This window comes from Opisthocomus hoazin, chromosome Z, assembly GCF_030867145.1.
Source record: "Opisthocomus hoazin isolate bOpiHoa1 chromosome Z, bOpiHoa1.hap1, whole genome shotgun sequence".
NCBI classification, from domain to species: Eukaryota; Metazoa; Chordata; class Aves; order Opisthocomiformes; family Opisthocomidae; genus Opisthocomus; species Opisthocomus hoazin.
The window spans coordinates 90,062,956-90,075,036 of record NC_134454.1 but is presented as its reverse complement, the minus strand read 5'-3'; the positions used below and the strand labels follow the sequence as shown (position 1 = coordinate 90,075,036).

General features: G+C 49.3%; 1 protein-coding gene across 14 annotated transcripts in view; it reads left to right on the top strand.

The window, feature by feature from the left end:
* Positions 1-12,081, top strand: part of LOC142358965 (transcription factor 4) — a 245,759-nt gene that overhangs the window by 139,911 nt on the left and 93,767 nt on the right. For 12 of the 14 annotated variants that reach the window (XM_075411862.1, XM_075411859.1, XM_075411858.1 and 9 more), the window contains one exon: positions 11,825-11,954. In XM_075411862.1, coding sequence (XP_075267977.1) covers positions 11,825-11,954 — 130 coding nt within the window. Of the gene's footprint in view, positions 1-10,877; positions 10,950-11,099; positions 11,123-11,824; positions 11,955-12,081 lie in introns of those variants that run through there. The other 2 variants (XM_075411868.1, XM_075411867.1) reach the window with 2 other exon arrangements.

Below are 12,081 nucleotides of genomic sequence, written 5' to 3'. Positions count from 1 at the left end.
ATTTTGCCATGTAACTTCTGGCTCTGCTTTTCCTTCTACTTCGTTCCTTTATCAGTTCAGGTGCTCTAAGGTATCTGGTACGTATTTCCGTAGGGCGTTGAGTAAAGTCAAGCGCAAAGCACTATCTCTGAGACTTTGCTCTCCTCTGTGCCTCTCTTCAGCCTGGTATTTCTCTCCTGTAGAGTAATTCAGCGTAGTGGCTTCGATTTTTTTTTTTTTTAAGTAATTTCTTTCAGCTAAACTAACTATGCATTTTGTGACAAGTGTTGTCCCTAGCGTTAGTCTGATGTGGTGGTACCATCCCTGCGGAGCTCTGCTCCACGTCAGCGCTCTTCTGAATCTTTTAAGCATAGAAGCCTAGAATGGTTTGGGTTGGAAGGAACCTGAAAGATCAGCTGGTTCCAACCCCCCTGCCATCAGCAGGGACATCTCCCACCAGCCCAGGGTGCTCAGAGCTCCATCCAACCTGGCCTTGGACCCTGCCAGGGAGGGGGCAGCCACAGCTTCTCTGGGCAGCCTGGGCCAGGGTTTCACCACCCTCATGGGGAAGAATTTCATCCTAATATCTACTCTAAATCTGCCCTCTTTTAGTTTAGAGCCATTCCCCCTTGTCCTATCCCTACCCACCCTTGTGCAAAGCCCCTCTCCATCCTTCCTGTTGGCCCCTCCAGGCCCTGGCAGCTGCTCTGAGGTCACCCCGGAGCCTTCTCTTCTCCAGGCTGAGCAGCCCCAGCTCCCTCAGCCTCTCACAGAATGGTAGGGGTTTTGACTAGGAAAGCGGTATTATAGCTTGTGTTGGTGCCGTGAGTGCGAGCTGGAGTAAAGGACTGCGTAAAGGAGACGGAAGAGAAGACCCGGAGGGAGACGTGTCCCCGCGCGGTCCCTTAGTGGCGCGTTTAAACCAGCGCCGACCCGCACGGGCACTTGCGTTGGCTGGACGGCTCGGGCTGGTTTCCCTGCAGCCGGCAGCGTTGCCGAGCGGGACCACCGCTTCTCCCTGCGGTCGTGAAGATCCCGCTCGCCTTTGCCGTGCGAGAAGGAGGGAGCAGAGGCGGCGCTGGGCTGGCGAGCGGGGTGCGTGGAGGCTCTGCTCTCCCCAGCAGCGCAAAGATGCCGTGAGAGCCCGCTCCTCCTGCCCGACCCAGTCGAGCACCTCGCCGTTCGAGTTAAGCGAGCATCTCTGGTTGCAGACGCGCTGCTCCTCCGTGGAGTGGGGCAGGTCGCTGGGTACCTCTGCTTCCGTTCGTGTCGTAGAGGGGACGCGAGCGGATGAAAGCGGGCTGGAAGGGCGAAGCGTCGCTGTGTTTCTACATGGAGGAGAATACTGGAGTTAGACCCTTGCAAACCATCTACCTGTAGTAAGAAATCCCGCGTGCGCTCCTGGTGAGCGCAGCAACGCGCCCGTCGGATGGGTGCTGCCTACGGGGAGACGATCCGGCAGCGTGGCGGTGCTGAGCGGGGGCGAAGCACCCCCGGGGATCCCCGTGCCCGGAGACCGCAGCCCCCGGCCCCTGCGCACCCGCCTGGCTGGGACGCACCGGGGAGGCGGCCGGCTCGTCAGTGGGGACGCGGCCGCAGAGCTTTGTGCTTCGGCTGCTCATCGGACGCGCGCTGTCTTCATTTTTGCCTGAAAAACGTGAGTTTTCCCCCCGCGGCGCTGACCTGAGGCGGTTTGCAGCGCAGCGAGCCGGGGCCGCGCGCTCCGCTCTCACTCCCTGAAATACCAGCTTGTTATTTTTTTTTTTTTTCTCCTTGTGTCAGCGTAAAAAAGTGCTTTTTTTTCCCCCTTCCAATTTCTCATAGCAGCTGAATTTGCCGATTTGGTTGGTTTTGTAGGGTGGCTCTCATTTTTTTTGTCCTGTCTTAAGCGCAAGGTGACCTGAAGTTTGCAGACTCGCTAGAAATGAAAGTGCCTTTGGGCTTTGTTCAGCCCCGGCGACGTGCTGCGTTAGAAGCCGTCGGTGTCCGTTGAGGAGCCTGTACTTCAGCGACGTGGAAAAAGATCGTGGGTAGCAGAGGGAAAATTAAAATAGAGGCAAAAAGAAATTTTAAACACCACGGGTGTCATTAGTCGGGTTGAGGCGTATTTGCATAACGTGGTTCTGTAAAAAATAAATTTGACTTTATAACACAGAAAAACAGAAGGCTCCCGTAACATAAAACCCGGCTCTGATACTCAAACTGCTCGAGTTGAGATTTCTGATAGTCCTTTCCCCAGCAAGCGATGGCAGCGTACAGCAGCGGCGGCTCTTTGCGTCGTTCCCGTCCCTTCCTTTACTGAGGTCCTGCCCGGCCGCGCACGAGCTTTGACTAACGAAGCGTCCTTTCCGGAGCGGCGTGACGCGGCCCCGCGTCAGCCGGCGGTCTGCTGCCGTGCTGGAGCGTTTGAGGACACGCAAATGGCTTTTTGGCTGAGGAAAATGAATTTTTTTTTACCCCCCTTATAAAATTTTCCTTCCCCATCAAAAAGGGGGAGGCCGTTGTTTACCTTCCGGGCTGAGGAATAATAAGAAATTGAAGAAAAAAATCCTCTTTCGGTGTTTAGCGTGGGGTTTGTGATTTTTTTTCGACGGGAAGTTTCTTTGGCCTCTCGGATGTTTTTACGGCGGCTTTCCTTTGGTTAAAAATATTACTGACATAATTTCAGAAAAATGCCGTTTCCCCTGCGTTTGAACTTCTGTAAGCCTTCCCTGTGTTCTCGTACTCAAAGGGAAAAACAATAATTACATCATTAAAAACGGGAATTCAGCCACCAAACACCTTTTTAAGACTGAGGCGTGTCAGGCTGGTTTACCCTCTCCGAGACAACCCGAGCCAGGATTCTTGTTGTAAGCTGTTTGTAGCCGCCCGCTTACGCCGGGAAGAGCGACGATAATTGACTTGTTAGGTTACTAGGGCTTTAGTTAGGGTTTGGACTCCTTTGCCAGGGAGGAGCGTTTTGAAGCGAGCGGTGGTAGGACGTCCGTACTGAATCACGTCGAGGTGCTTACTCGAGCTGAAAGAAAGCAGAGCCCGGCGAAGCAGCTCGTGCCAGCGAGTCTTTGGTAATTTTTCTCGGGGAAAAACAGTGCAAAAACGCCGTTCCCTGCGCAGCGTTGGCTTCCGCGTGCCGTTAATCCTCGCTGTCTCCCACCCATTCTCTGATTCCGTCTCCCCCCCCTCCAGAAGCGACCGCCGTGCCGGTACCTACCAGATGGCGTAGGGTTGGAGATGTCGGAAACGGCGGGCGCTTAGGGGCGTTCGGAACTTCAGCGCTGCGGAGGAACAGAGATATTTGTGTACTGGGAGGTACTGGGAAAAACAGGGATGCGGGGACCCACGTTTCGTGATTTAGTGAGCGGTTCCGATGTGCCTGCTGCCAATTATTCTGCTCATTATTCAGCCCTATGTAAGTGATGCTTTTTACGGTGCCCCTTTTTACCATAAATCAATATTCCGATAATGTGCGCTTTTCCGTACCTGAAGCCTCTTACCCCGTGTATTTAGTTTGCATTTCTGAGTGGAATGGCCAGAATTTTTTTATAAATTCGGAAGGTGACGCAGATCGGCAGCGCTCGCTGATGACGTGGCAAGGCTGTTTCCGAGCAGCGCTGGCGCTCCGCGAAAACACCGCAGGCAACGCTTCGCTGCATTCAGCGGTCCCCGAAAACCCAGCTGCTGTCCCTGGGCCAAACGCTCCCCTCATTGACACCCCCGAGGCCCCCGCTGACTTCAGAGGGTTTATCCTGGGCTGAGCTGAGGGCTGCTTAATTCCGTACCGGATCTGCTGTCCTGGAAAGCGACTGCCGACGTGCTCCGGGCGATATTCCCGTTCGGGCAGACCGGCCGCGTGGTTTTGTACCGAGTGACTGCGGTTGCTCTGAGCTCGCTGCGTTCTCTTGGTCGCGTAAACGTTACAGCAGCGCATCCCGGCGTGCAAAGACGCGGGCGTCGAGGTGCGAGGCGCTGGATTTTCGCGGCGTTCAACTCTCTGCAGGTCGTCCTGGGGTGAATTTTCCCAGCGATGGGTTCTTACGCAGCGGTTCCTCCCTGGCGCAGACCAGGGGGTCCCCAGTGACGGCGGGTCCTTTCCCCTTCCCGGGGGGGCTGTAGGTGCTGGAGCTGAGCGCCGACCGCCCCGGTCAATACTGGGAGTGGGGATGGCCCTTGCTGGGAGCCGCGCCTCGGCTGTCGGCGGTACCGGGGCTGGGCTGTGGCCGAAGCCCCTGCCGTCGCGCGGTCCCATCCTCCCTGCCGCCCTCACCAAATGCCAGCCCTGGGCAGCGAGAAAGGCAGCCGCTTGCTTCATTTTTACGGGGTTTTTGGAGACCCTTTGGCACGTGATGCCACGTTCCGCAGCCGCCGCGAGGACTTTCCCCTTTCCGTGTTTGTTCCTCAGCGGGACATATTTATATGAGTATTACCTGTATTTAAGCGCGTGTTTTTAAACACTATAATCATCTGGCTCAATTTCAGCATGTAAATGAAAGCCGCGTGCTGGAAGATTAATAACAAAGCAGGGAGAACGTCCCTACGGCCGCCTGCGAGCGCGCGCGGCGGAGCCGGGGAGGGAGCGGGGAGAGGCGGCGGCGGCACGACAGCGGCACCGGCGCAGCTCTGCGGCTCTCCGGAGCAGCCGGGACGTTGTACGGGACACCCGGTTTCGTATAGGTGTGTTTGGGGTGTGCGCACCCCTACGTACACACTACACATCAAATACAAGCGCACGTAACTCCACGTTTGGCCGATCCTTGCGGCAGTGCCCGCGCTGGGTTTTTGACTTGGGCTGCGCCAAAGGAGGCATCGCCAGCTCCGAGGAGGCAAGCGTAAACTGCGCAGCAGAAAATCCTAACTGGAGGAAAGTCTGTGTTTTACAGAACTCCTCCGCGGAGGAGAAAGTCCCTTCTTGGAGGAGAAAGTCCCTTCTTCTGTGGAAGGGTTTGTGTCTCACGCGTGTTCCGCCGAGGCACTCTTTACCCGCTTTTCCCGTACGCTAGGAAATATTTTCGTTCTCCTAACGCTGTAGAAAAGCAGCAAAGGCTGTGCGGTCGATGGTAAAATCGTTCCCTGTAAAGGTGAAAGATGGGGCTCGTTACCGCAAACGAGTAACTGACCTTTAGCGATAATCAAGCAGTGGTGTAATAATCTGAGCCGTCGTGCCTAATGGTGAATGAAGGGATGGGAAGAGGCAAGGAAACGCCAAGAAAGGTGGGAAAAATTAGGGAAGAAGTTACAAATGATTTTTTTTCTGCTGCTCACCTGATCCAGGTGAGGGAAACCCACGCAGGAACTGATCTGCAGTCCTTGCCGGCCGAAGGTGGTTGGACCTCAGCCGCGTTTCGGAGCGCGCCGTGTCGGCGCGGCGCTGCCGAAGCCCGGCAGTGAGCGTTGCGAGTGACGGCCGCTGTGCTGATGCTGAATTCAGCGCTCGGAAAGCACAGCTGGGAAAAATTACTCCGGAAAGGTTTAAACTTAAAGAGCAATTTTAAATTATGCAGAGGAGGAGATAGCGAAAAATGTAAAGAAACCTGGAGAACTAATACTGATGACATTAATGCGCGAGGGTTGGTTGAACATGAGAAATTATTTGATGATACCTGCAAGCGTTTTTTAATGGAAAAGGTCGAAGGCAGAACTGCTGAACACCGTGCGCAGCTGTCGGAAGGTGCGGCCCGAGAAGGCAGAAGAACTGAAACAGAAGGTTATTTGCCCATCAGATAGAGAAAATAAAATAAGCATGTTAAAATTGATTATTTATTTCATACACGTTAGTGTTCTTGAAAAAGAAAAATATAGGTGAAAAAAAGAAATCTCGGTGGAAAAAACAAATCTCTGTGGAAAAAAGAAATCTCTGTGGAAAAATGAAATCTCTGGGAAAAAATGAAATCTCGGTGAAAAAAAGAATCTCTGGGAAAAAAAGAAATCTCCGTGAAAAAATGAAATCTGTGAAAAAAAGAAATCTCTGAAAAAATGAAATCTCTGTGGAAAAGTGAAATCTGTGGAAAAAAGAAATCTCTGGAAAAATGAAATCTTGGTGAAAAAATGAAATCTCGGTGAAAAAAGAAATCTCTGGAAAAAAGAAATCTCTGTGGAAAAAATGAAATCTCGGGGAAAAAATGAAATCTCTGAAAAAAAGAAATCTCTGTGGAAAAATGAAATCTCTGTGGAAAAAGAAATCTCTGTGGAAAAATGAAATCTCTGGGAAAAAATGAAATCTCGTTGAAAAAAGAAATCTCTGTGAAAAAAAGAAATCTGTGAAATAATGAAATCTCGGTGGAAAAAATGAAATCTCTGTGAAAAAATGAAATCTCTGTGGAAAAATGAAATCTCTGTGGAAAAAAGAAATCTCGGTGAGAGAAGAGGCGGTGGAGAGGGGCACTGGACGTCGGTGGCACACGGAAGGCTCTGCGGAGAGCTGCCAGAGCTCCCCAGGTTTGTAGGAGCTGGGCAGATTCCGAACAGATGCCCTGCCAGTCACGTGAGGAGTGGAAATGTGGTTTCATAATTTGATTCGAAGCAGAGGGTTGGAATCACAGAAGGAAATAACCAAGCAGTGATTCAGATGTGTGTGCTCGGTTAACTGGACTTCAGTGAAAATTCAGAAGCTGCGGGTAGAGCACGTAAGAGCGGCTGAAATCTGGATGGCGAGGTCTGATCCTGTCCCCTGTGATTTCACCGAAGGAGAAAACAGGACAGTTGCACTTAGAAATTTGTTCTATTAAAAAAAGAAACTTAGAAATTTGTTGTATTAAAAAAAAAAAAAAAATCAGAAAAATAATTGCCTCTTATTCATCTTTTTTGGCATAAATTAGGTGCGATTTCAACAAATTTAGGGTGCTTCGCCTGCAGATTGGCGAAGGCGTCGATGTCGAGGAGTCGGCTGGCGAGGGTTGGAGAGGAAGAGGAGGAGAGCAGGTATCGGCAGGGCAGTGCCGGCGAGGGCCGGCGTCGCAGGCTGCGGCGCTGGCAGCCTGCATTCAGCCTTCGGCGTCGAGGGACGTTGCAGGACACCTCGCTTCCCACGCTTTTTTCTGGGGAAAAGCCGCCGTTCCGTTGGAGGGAAGCCCCGTGGCGGGCGGGTGCCCCGGCAGAGCGGGGGCCGCGGGACCACCGGGGCGTCGGTGCCCGAGCGGAGGGAGCGATGCAGCGACGTGGCGCTGGCGGGGGGTCCCGGGAAGGCCTGGACCGCCAACACGCTGCGATCTTCAAAAGCATAAAACCTTTGAACTGAAGAAAGGGTGCAACAGTGTGAAAATAGCGGGACGCTCGGGTTTCGGTGCGGGGATTCTCATCGCACACGTAAATAGATTGCTTTGGAAAAGGTCCCTTGGGGCTGTGCCCGGTGGGTGGGAGAGGTCCAGAAGCCAGCGTGGTGCTTCTGGGGGGCTGCCGGCGAGGGCGACGGTAGCGGGAAGATGTCAAAAAAATACATATATACATATATACAAAATACATATATAAAATATATAAAAAATACAAAATACATATATAAAATGTATAAAAAATACAAAATACATATATAAAATGTATAAAAATACAAAATACATATATAAAATAGATAAAAAATACAAAATACATATATAAAATATTAAAAAATACAAAATACATATATAAGATATATTAAAAATACAAAATACATATATAAAATATAAAAAATACATATATAAAATATAGGAAAATACGAAATACGTATATAAAATATATAGAAAAATAGAAAATACGTATATAAAATATATAGAAAAATAGAAAATACGTATATAAAATATATAAAAAATACAAAATACGTGTATAAAATATATAAAAAATACAAAATACGTGTATAAAATATTTTAAAAATACGAAATACATTTATAAAATATATAAAAAAATACAAAATACGTGTATAAAATATATAAAAAAATACATATAAAATACATATATAGATATATAGAGATATATATCTCTCCAGGTTGTCAGCAGAGAGAAAAAGGCCGTTTCTGAGGTGTTCCTCCCCGATGGGTGTTCCCGGCGGCTGGCGGGCCGCGGGCTGCAGGGCCGTTTAATCCGAATTAACGGTCTGTCGGTGGAACGCAGCGCTCTGCCGCGCTCCGCCCTCGCCTCTCTCTCTAAGAAAGGGAAAGGAACAGGGTGGTTTTGTAAATTTATTTCCTACCTTTTAGGTCTGAAACAAATATTTACGTGAAATACACAGGATTTTCAGGTGGAAAGCAAAAGTTGGCGGAAATAAAGTTGTTTTTTTCCCAGGAGGGGTAATACCAGGCGCATACGGGGATTACTTGGTCGTAGTAAGTGCGGGTTTTCTCCCTACCCAGCTTTAATTCTTTGCTTACTCGGATGTTGGAGGCAGGATTCGCGAGTCGGTGACTGGTTTTACGAATTGCTAGAAAGAAGCCGGGGTTGCGCGCAGCAGCGTGAAAAGCAAAAACGTCGCAGTTGGAGACGAGTTTGCCTGCGTCGCTTTGTTTCTTCTTCCATGACTGTTTTTAGCTCAAACTCTAATATTCAACCGGCAAATTCAATGCTTTATTAGCTTTGTTTGTTCTGAAATTAATAAACGGCGTGGCTGCGCGCGTGCGGTATACGCTGCCGCGCAAGAACGTGCCCGCGGGGTTGCTGCCTCCGGCCCGCGGCACCGGCGCGCACCGTACGCCCCGCGCCGAGGGGAGCCCGACCGATCTTACACCGGGCTTCTGAGCTCGCCGTTTCTGAGCGGGAAATATTAACCGGGACGCCTGATAGCTCGCCGCGCTTCCAAGATCCAATTTGGAGCGACCGCGGGCTCCGAGGGCTGCGGGATCGATGGTGGCGAGGTTCGTAACCGCTTTATCGCTCTCCGTCGCAGGCCGTTAGCAGGGTGACACGTAGGCTGCACAGTAATGAACACCCGGTGTTCCTTCTGCAAGCACCTCGGAAGAGCTGCGTACTTTTTTTATTCTTATTCTTATTCTTATTCTTATTCTTATTATTTTTTTATTTTTATTTTTTATTTTTTTAATTTTTTATTTTTTATTTTTTTATTCTTTTATTATTTTTATTTTTTATTTTTTTATTTTTTATTTTCTTATTTTTATTTTTTATTATTATTTTTGTTTTTTATTTTTTTATTTTTACTTTTCATTTTCTTATTTTTACTTTTCATTTTCTTTATTTTTATTTTTTATTTTTTTATTTCACACTCGGTGAGGTCCCCTTACCGCACGAATCCACCTCCGCTTTGCCGCGTCGGGGTCTCCGTCCCGCAGCGGACAAAGGAGGGGGCTCGGCTCAGGTCGGGGTCGCGCGTTCCTGGGGTTCCCCTCGGAGAGAGGGAAGCGGTGAGCCTGCGACGGCGGCACCGGGGACGTTGGAGATGGGGTTTGTAAAGAAAAAGGAGTCTTCATGGTGGAAAAAGCCGTTGGTGACATGGCGCTTGGACGTCATTTGTCGCCGGTGCGATGGGTGGCATTAGCGAGGAGCGCACGGCGCTGGGGACACCCACCCCAGGCAGGAGCCCGGCAGGCGCAGCGGGCCCTGGGGTGCCCGCGGCTGTCCCGGGTGGGTGACGGTGAAGGCAGTGGGCCAGGGGCAGTCCGAGGGATGGGCAACTGGTGGCACTGGGCGGCGGGCGCGGAACAAAGGCGGGCGGGCTGTGAGCCTGGCACACGCGCATCCCTCGGGCACAGCGCTGCTGGTCTGGGGGTTTTCCCCGTATCCCTCTGCGTCTTTATACAGAGAAAAACATTTGGATGAAAAAAACAACGTAGGGTCTGTGTGTGTGTGGTGCTTCCGAAGCGAATCTTGTTTACTCTAAACTAGTTTGCAAACGCTTGTCTTGGATGGGTTCTTTTTTTTAAAGTCGATGCAACCCAGTAGGCTGGGCACAGGAATTTGTACAGCGGATGGCTCGGACTCGTTCCGACTCCCCGACATATGGATGCGCCGCGCACAGATTTAGCAGGTCTGGCTTTATGGTAAAACGTATACGTGATAAAAATATATGACTGAAGAGAATTTCTGCCGTTAGCGCCGTTTCATTCCGAGAAGCTCCAAACCGTTCAATAAAATTTGGTTTCTTTTCGGAGGACGTTGCGTCGAGGACCCCTTTTTCCCGAGCGTGTTTGCGTCTCTGGCTCTGCCATGATGCAATCGGCTCGCCACCATTTTTTGCCGGTGCAGGTGTTGTTTATTAAAAGCTCGTAGTCGTCGCAGGTGTATATTAGGCGTTAGCTGAAGGTAAAGATATTAGTGGAAAGCGCCTTCCGACCGGCGTTCCGAGAGCCCTGCGGCTTGGGGAGCTCTGCGAGGGCTGCGCCCCAAGGAAGGGGCTCAGCCCCCAGCAGCCGGAGCCCGCGTGTCCGTCCCTCGCCGGCCGTTCTCGCTCTGGGAAAAAAGAGGAATATAGTTTTCGAGAATCAAAAGTTATCTGGAAATGTTTTTGGAAGTACAGTCAAGGAGTAAGGATGTTTGAATTTCTGATTTTCCAGCTCGCGGGTCATATTTGACCAACTGCTTTCAGCAGCAGGCATGCCACTTTGTTGAGCTATTTAGGAATCAAAAAGACTGCCTTAATTTAAAACAAGGAGCCTTTGTTTTAGTTGGTGACTGCCTTGTGAAATTTTTCAGTTCTCAGCGGGTTAACCAGGGAACAGGGGCAGAGTCATAATTGGCCTATTTAGAGTATTTTGCATGTGAATAGTGTGTTAGTGAAGCATTACTAAGTCTGTTGTGAGTGACATGGTGATTAGAATTTAGATTAGGGAAAACACATTCTGTACTTTATCAAGTACAGTAATTAGTTCAGTCAGTAAAAGTTGATTACAAGTAACGATAAAGTTAGATTTTTGGTGCTTAATTTTAAAATTTCTTTATTAAATGGTAAATTTGTTCTTAATATAAATGGTGGCATCTACACCTGTTTTATTGCGCATCAGAATAATTAAAAGAACAATGCGTTCAGTGCAGAGTATAATCAGGGGATTTATATATTATGGGTAAGTTTCAACGTAGTTTATAGCAAATAGAACATTACTCGGGAAATTGTTCTGCCGTCGTCGCCGCTTACAGATTCATCATTTTTCTTACAGCCTGGGTCAGATAACGTCTCGTGGTCCTTGCACAGCTGAGAAAACGTTGCGTTGACCGGGATGCGCCTCGTTAGTTAATGGTACGGGCAGAAAATGGAGATAGCGAAAGTCCTTTGCTGCTGCTCCGGCCGCTGCCGTACAATAGCGTTAATTGGTTTTGGTTTTCGGAGGTGCTTTGATTTGCTGGTAGCGCGGCAAAAAATATTAAGAACGTCCAATTTTAGTTGCACGTTTTAATCCCATGCTGTGTAGAGCCTGCCGTGCGGATTTTGAGGGTGCAGAGCCCGGTATATTTAATTCACGGGTCTGAATTTTTCCTTTTACCGGGACAGACAATGAAGCCGCTTCGTGCACGCTGAACCAACCGCTCTGTCAACAGCAGGGCTGGGGGCTTTTTTTAAGTTTTATTGTTGTTAAATCCGTGCACATAACTATCCTGTTTGCAGTGAAGGAACGAAATCACCTTCAAATCTATTAACAGAGCTCCAAAAGTTTTTCCAACACTGATTGCGTTTGAATAAGTAGGCAGAGAGTCTCCGTTCAATGTAAATAATCGTAGTTTAATCGAGTTGCTTTGTGTTTCCCCAGTAAAGGAGAAGATGCTCAACTGGAAATTTTTTGTGATGTCTCCTTTAAAATGTTGGCAGGCTCTGGTTTCCGCGCCGCAGTTGCTGGAGAAGGTTTCTTTATGGTGTTATTTTTAGGAACGCCAAACAGCTAATGATGAGGAAAGTCGGGTTTAACGTGCACGCGCACACACGTATGTATTTTTAATCTTCTAGCAAAGTCTCCTCGGAGGTGACATGGATATTGGCAACCCGGGAGCGCTCTCCCCCACCAAGCCTGGCTCCCAGTACTATCAGTATTCTAGCAATAACCCCCGGCGGAGGCCTCTCCACAGCACCTCTATGGGTGAGTGACTTTGCCTTCAACCTTTTTTTTTTTTTCCTTTCTTTTTCTCCGTTTCAACAAATAATCGGAGTTTCGTCCTGTTTAGCCGTACTTGGAAATAAATACAGCGAGTGGCGGAGCGTGCGGG